The 6926-nt window shown below is 48.3% G+C and overlaps 1 protein-coding gene across 3 annotated transcripts in view; it reads right to left on the bottom strand.

Moving 5' to 3' along the window:
- Positions 1-2298: 2298 nt before the first annotated feature.
- LOC112264803 (sodium/potassium-transporting ATPase subunit alpha-3) overlaps positions 2299-6926 on the bottom strand; it is a 30342-nt gene continuing 25714 nt past the window's right edge. For 2 of the 3 annotated variants that reach the window (XM_042295609.1, XM_042295610.1), the window contains 7 exons: positions 6613-6767; positions 4808-4931; positions 4529-4674; positions 4103-4233; positions 3828-3929; positions 3497-3588; positions 2299-3017 (listed from right to left, as the gene is read on the bottom strand). In XM_042295609.1, coding sequence (XP_042151543.1) covers positions 2989-3017; positions 3497-3588; positions 3828-3929; positions 4103-4233; positions 4529-4674; positions 4808-4931; positions 6613-6767 — 779 coding nt within the window. In that variant the 3' untranslated portion in view covers positions 2299-2988. The remainder of the gene's footprint in view (positions 3018-3496; positions 3589-3827; positions 3930-4102; positions 4234-4528; positions 4675-4807; positions 4932-6612; positions 6768-6926) is intronic. The other variant, XM_024441657.2, reaches the window with a different exon arrangement.

Raw genomic sequence — 6926 nt, 5'->3', positions numbered from 1 at the left:
TTCTGTGGAACCGGACCGTGAATCGTCGCCGGAGGCTCCGAACTGGGAACCATCGCCGGAGGCCCCGGACTGCGGATCGTCGCCGGAGGGCCCGGACTGGGGATCGTCGCCGGAGGCCCCGGACTGGGGACCGTCGCCGGAGGCCCCGGACTGGGGACAGTCACCGGAGGCTCCGGACTCACCCACACTGCAGGCCTGGTGCGTGGAGCAAGCACAGGACTCACCAGGCTGGGGAGACACACTGGAGGCTTGGTCCGTGGAGGAGGCACAGGACTCACCGGGCTGGGGAGACACACTGGAGGACTGGTCCGTGGAGCAGGCACAGGACTCACCTGGAGGCCTGGCTGGAGAGACAGGACACCGGGCTGACACACTGGAGGCCTGGTCCGTGGAGCAGGCACAGGACTCACCAGGCTGGGGAGACACACTGGAGGCCTGGTCCGTGGAGCAGGCAGATGACTCACCAGGCTGGAGAGACACACTGGAGGCCTGGTTCGTGGAGCAGGCACAAGCCGTCCTGGCTGGATACCCACTTCAATCCAGCAAGTGCGGGGCACCAGCACAGGACGCACTGGGCTGTGAAAGCACACTGGAGGTCTGGAGCTTAGAGCTAGCACAACCCCTCCTGGCTGAATCACCACTTTAGCCCGGCACGTTCGAGGCGCAGACACAGGACGCACTGGGCTGTGCAGGCGCACTGGAGGCACCTTGAGCAGAGCCGGCGCAGGATATTCTGGTCCGAGGAGGCGCACTGGAGACCAGGAGCGCTGAGCCGGCACCACCCTTCCTGACTGGATACCCCTCTTTACGCGGCAGGTACGGAGAGCATGTACTGCACGCACCAGGCTGTGACTGTGCACTGAAGGCACGGTGCGGAAAACCGGAAAACATGGCACTGGAACGTGACCAACTCCGATCGCCAACCCGTGCCTCTCGTGCTCTCGTCTCTGCCGTAACTCCTGATCTCTCCGCTCCTCTACATCAGCCTCCGCCTGTTTCCATGCCAGGCTTTTGTCGCCTGCCATGATCTCCTCCCATGTCCACGATGTCCTAAACTCCCTTCTCTCCCGTGCCCAGGATCCCTTCTCCTCCTGGCCACGCTGCTTGGTCCTTTAGTGGTGGGTAGTTCTGTTACGGCTCTCGTCGGAATGAGTGGACCAAAGCGCAGCATGGAAAGTGTTCATGATTTTATTGATCAAAGAAACTCGAACAAAGTAACAAAACGAAAGCGAACGGTTCTGTCAGGTAAACAGATACTAAACAGAAAATAACTACCCACAAAACACAGCTGGGGTAACGGCTGCCTAAGTATGGCTGCCCAATCAGAGACAACGATAGATAGACAGCTGCCTCCGATTGGGAACCACACTCGGCCAAAAACAAAGAAACAGATAACATACAATGCCAACCCCAAATCACACCCTAACCTAACAAAATAGAGAAATAAAACGTCTCTCTAAGCTCAGGGCGTCATTATCGCCCGTATGTATTCCCCTGAGGTGGTGAATGAATACCTATGTAATGTTACTTTACCTTGATTTAAAAAATAAATAAAAAATCAGTATTATTATTTTCCCAACCATGATGAGTGAGTAGGTAGAGCAGAATAATTGTGTGCGGTGTGATAATAAGTGTAGTAAGAAGTGATGATCATCTCACTATCGGCGCTCCCAACAAAATCTCATGGCAGACAACCCTTCAATCACGCTGGTATGTAACTCGCGACATTCTGTCTGCCTTAAAGTGGGATCAGGAGTGTTAATAGTGTGAAAAATGTATTTACAGTATTGTCTTTCTCTGCCAAACCCCACACACAAAACTGAGGCCAAACTGGGAAAAAAAGAGAGATCCTTATATTTTATTTCATTTCTTGCTGCTGTTTCGCATGTAAGGTACAGTGTCTTATTCCATTGCTCACTTATTTAAATAATGACATGGGAGAGAAATCTCTTTTTCTTAGGATACAGAAAGATTGTTGTATTTTATTAGCAGGGGTGAGTTGGGGGGTTTACAAGGACAGGGGGAAGTCGCACGGTGCTCACCAACAGACGGATAAACAGGGACGGACAGACGAGCAGTTCCCAGACCCACTCCTAACATTAAAAAAACACACCGTAGTGTTACGAACAATTGTTTAGAAAACAACAACAACATTGGCAGAAAAACAGGAGGAGGAGGGAGGGGAACAGGAGGAGGAGGGAGGGGAACAGGAGGAGGAGGGAGGGGAACAGGAGGAGGAGGGAGGGGAACAGGAGGAGGAGGGAGGGGAACAGGAGGAGGAGGGAGGGGAACAGGAGGAGGAGAGAGGGGAACAGGAGGAGGAGGGAGGGGAACAGGAGGAGGAGGGAGGGGAACAGGAGGAGGAGGGAGGGGGATTTTTTATTTTTTTTACCCCTGTAGAGGCCGTGGGAGATTATTCCACGTTTACTAGTGTCAGCGGTGGGATCTTTCTGTTTTACCCATTGGGCCAGGGAGTGGTGGGAGTGGCTTGAGGGGCATGTTAAGTAGAAGATTGGTGGAGGGAGCGTGTCGAGGGGATGGCGGGGTGGAACAGGTGACAATGACGCCACACCGCTCGCCGGGGGAATCTAGATGCAGCTGCCATTTTGTTGTCGATAGAGGAGAGAGATACCGGTATTTTGTACATGACAGTGTATTAGCACATTTATAAACAGTGTCATAACAGTGTAGTAAACATTCGAAGAGTATTGGCAGTGTTGACTATGCTGTAGTCTTTTGGCAGAAAAAAAAGGCAGAGACGAAGAGGGGCACAGGGATCTGGCGTGATCGCCCTGTTCCTCTCCTTCTCAGTGGTTGGTCCTCTTGTCCTCAAGGCGATGTTGGATGAAAATACGGGATGAGGAATGGATGAGTTTTCAGATGCGGTTTCTTGTATGGTTTGTATGTGATTAGAGGGACGGGTGGAGGTAGGGAGGAGGAAAAAGAGGGGGAGGTAAGGGGGTGAGAAGTAAAGAATGGTTTGATAATTTAATAGTATGTCTCCTTTTCCACCCAGCCTAAAGAGAAAGGAAGGAGAAAATGAAGGGAACAGAGAGAAAGAGAGAGACAAATTATTAACAAAACAGCAAACATTTGTATCAGAGGTAGTGGTGGAAAAATTATCCAATTTTCATACTTGAATAAAAGTAAATATACCATAATAGAAAATGACTAAAAGTGAAAGTCTCTCAGAATACTACCCTAAAAGTATTTGGTTTTAAATCTACATAAGTACCAAAAGTAAATATAATTGCTAAAATATACTTAAGTATCAAAAGTGAAGTATAAAAGGGTTAATCATTTAAAATATCTTATATTAAGCAAACCTGACAGCAGCATTTTCTTGTTTTTTTAAAAATGTTGTAGCATGATGTACAACAGTACCCACAATGCTCTGCGAAAGATACCCAGTTCTATCATAGTAAATGTTATTATGGCTACTGTAATACGTCATACACACGTCTATAGTGAGTACAGTAAGTGTGTTTGTGAGTACCTCCGGGGTTTCGGCGCAGGATGAGTTTTCGGATCTCATCGTAAACAAAGATGAGGAAACTGTACGGGAACGCACAAAACCACCAGCTGGGCCTGAGACAGAGAAAGAGAGAAAAAGACGGATGGAGAGAAAAAGGAAGAAAAAGGCAGAGGGCCATTCAGTTGAGTGAATAACTCTCCTTAAAAGAGGAAATCATTTCCCCATAGAATGGATTGAAATAGTCTCCAGTCCACACAGTGGTACTTTACTATCAAGTAACTGTCATATAAATGTCCCTCAGTAGAGGGTGCTGTTGCTCTGTGTGAATGAGAACAGAGGCTGGGGTACTCACTTGAGGGGGTACATCCTGAGAGCCACGTCCATGCCTGGGGTGTAGGACAGGAAAGCAGCCAGAGCTGTCTCCTCAAACAGCCCAAAGATCAGGATCTTATTCCTGTAAACAAACAAATAATGAATCTCAACATTTATCCTAGCTATGAGAGAGACAAAGTAGAGGCGCTTCCATAACCTTACAAAATCTGAATAGAGACAAGAAAAGGTCTGCTTTTGAATCATGCCAAACGTCTGTGTCATTAGAGGACAGGTGCAAAGATAAAGGGTTCTGACCTCATGCCCTGCTGGAAGACAGAGTTGCGCCTGGTCTTGCAGATGATGACATCAGCCCACTGTACCACCACAATACTGACGAAGAAGGCTGTGTGACAGGTGTACTCCACTATCTTCCTCTGTTCATAGGTCTGGCGTGCGAGGGAGAGGAAATCACAAGGAGGGAGGGTTAAAGAGCAAACTAAGTGGAGTAGAGGTAACTAAGTGGAACGTTGTGGTGATGACTAAGTGGAAAGTTGTGATGACTAAGCGGAAAGCTGTGGTGATGACTCAGAGAGCAATTCATTTAATGAGACTAATGAGGACTGGATGAGAGAAAATAAGATGACAGAGGGGTAAAAAAAGGTTAGAGTGAGTAAAGACGAGAGAAAGAAAGAGTTAAAAAAAATATATTTAAAAAAAAAGAGAGAAAGGAGGGTCGCGTACCCATTGCTGTCCGTAGCTGTCCTCTAGGTCGTTGTTGGAGCGGTCGTCCCAGTTTAGCCTGATGCCCACCAATAAAGAGGGAAGGAAACCATTCTCTGCCAGGATCACAAAGTAGGAGAAGAACCCTCCCAGAGCCTGGATCATCCCTACAGAGGCAGAGGGAGGAAGATGTCTTCACTTTATTTACTCTGCCGATAGAACTAGAATTAGAATTAGGCCGGGAGTCAATCCACCGCAGACTAACGACCTGAACACAGGGATAGACTTTTAAAAACCCACCAATCTGTCCGTAGGCGATACTGATCAGCCTCTCGTTCACCAGTTTGTCCCTGGCTGGGTTTCTGGGCTGTCTCTTCATAATGTCACTCTCTGCTGCCTCGTAGGCCAGGGAGATCGCTGGCACCTGTAGGCATACAGTAGGGTTAGGAGAAAATGGTGGATGTCAATACACATTACAATAGACTGACTCTCTTTGTGGTGCAAAGGACAACAGACCAAAGCACACACTTGGATGAGACAACTGACCTCAAATGACGTACATACCCCAACCAGAAGCCATGGATTACAGGCAACATTCGCACTGAGCTAGAGCTGCCGCTTTCAAGGAGCAGGACTCTAACCCGGAAATCCCGCTATGCCCTCAGACGAACCATCAAACAGGCAAGGCGGCAATACAGGACGAACATCGAATCGTACTACACCGGCTCCAACGCACATCGGATGTGGCAGAGCTCGCAAACTATTACAGATCACAAAGGGAAGCACAGCCAATAGCTGCCCAGTGACACGAGACTACCAGACGACTTAAATAACCGCAAGTCACAACAGAGGGTAGTGCGTACGGCCCAGTACATCACCGGGGCCAAGCTTCCTGCCATCCACGACCTCTATACCAGGCAGTGTCAGAGGAAGGACCCTAAAAATGGTCATAGTCTGTCCTCTCTGCTACCGAATGGCAAGCGGTACTGGAGCACCAAGTCTAGGTCCAAGAGGCTTCTAAACAGCTTTTACCCCACAGCCATAAGACTCCTGAACATCTAATCAAATGGCTACCCAGGCTATTTGCATTGCCCCCCCCATCTCTTCTACGCTGCTGCTACTGTCTGTTACTATCTATGCATAGTCACTTTAATAACTCTACATATTACCTCGACGCCAGTGTCTCCACACATTGACGCTGTACCGGTACCACATTGTATATAGCCTCCACCGGTACCCCTGTATATAGCCTATATAGCCTAGCCTCCACATTGACTCTGTACCAGTACCCCTGTATATAGCCTCCACATTGACTCTGTACCGGTACCCCTGTATATAGCCTCCACATTGACTCTGTACCGGTACCCCTGTGACTCTGTACCGGTACCTCCTGTATATAGCCCCCTGTACCAGTACCTCCTGTATATAGCCTCCACATTGACTCTGTACCGGTACCTCCTGTATATAGCCTCCACATTGACTCTGTACCGGTACCTCCTGTATATAGCCTCCACATTGACTCTGTACCAGTACCTCCTGTATATAGCCTCCACATTGACTCTGTACCAGTACCTCCTGTATATAGCCTCCACATTGACTCTGTACCGGTACCTCCTGTATATAGCCTCCACATTGACTCTGTACCAGTACCTCCTGTATATAGCCTCCACATTGACTCTGTACCAGTACCTCCTGTATATAGCCTCCACATTGACTCTGTACCGGTACCTCCTGTATATAGCCTCCACATTGACTCTGTACCAGTACCTCCTGTATATAGCCTCCACATTGACTCTGTACCGGTACCTCCTGTATATAGCCTCCACATGGACTCTGTACCAGTACCTCCTGTATAAAGCCCCGCTATTGTTGTTTACTGCTGCTCTTTAATTCATTATTTGTTATACTTATCTCGTTCTTTTTGGGGGGTACTTTCTTAAAACTGCATTGTTGGTAAGTAAGCATTTCACTACTTCACCTGTTGTATTTGGGGGCATGTGGACGAATGCACCTTGATTTGATTTGAAATGGTATAAATTGAACAAACTACAATTTGCCTGTGTGTGTGTATGTATGTGCCATGCATGTGTGGGTGTGTGTGTCACCATGTCGGTTCCCAGGTCGATGCAGAGGATGGTGATGGTCCCTAGGGGCAGTGGGATGTTGACCAGGATGAAGAAGAGGAAGGGGGTGATCTCAGGGATGTTACTGGTCAGGGTGTAGGCAATGGACTTCTTCAGGTTGTCAAAGATCAGACGTCCTGGAGGGTCACAAAAGGAAAAGCTTGTATAGGCTAGCCCAGGACGACATCATTAGACATCTTATTTTCATACAACAAGGCTCATCGTGCAGATAAGGTTACCTTTCGAAACAGCACCTTTCCTTTTGTCTCTAAATATTCCATTACCTCTCTTGTCTG

The sequence above is a fragment of the Oncorhynchus tshawytscha genome, linkage group LG13 (genome assembly GCF_018296145.1).
Source record: "Oncorhynchus tshawytscha isolate Ot180627B linkage group LG13, Otsh_v2.0, whole genome shotgun sequence".
Classification (NCBI taxonomy): domain Eukaryota; kingdom Metazoa; phylum Chordata; class Actinopteri; order Salmoniformes; family Salmonidae; genus Oncorhynchus; species Oncorhynchus tshawytscha.
Note: the sequence above shows the minus strand (reverse complement) of the source record. Positions and strands in the feature narration are given on the sequence as shown.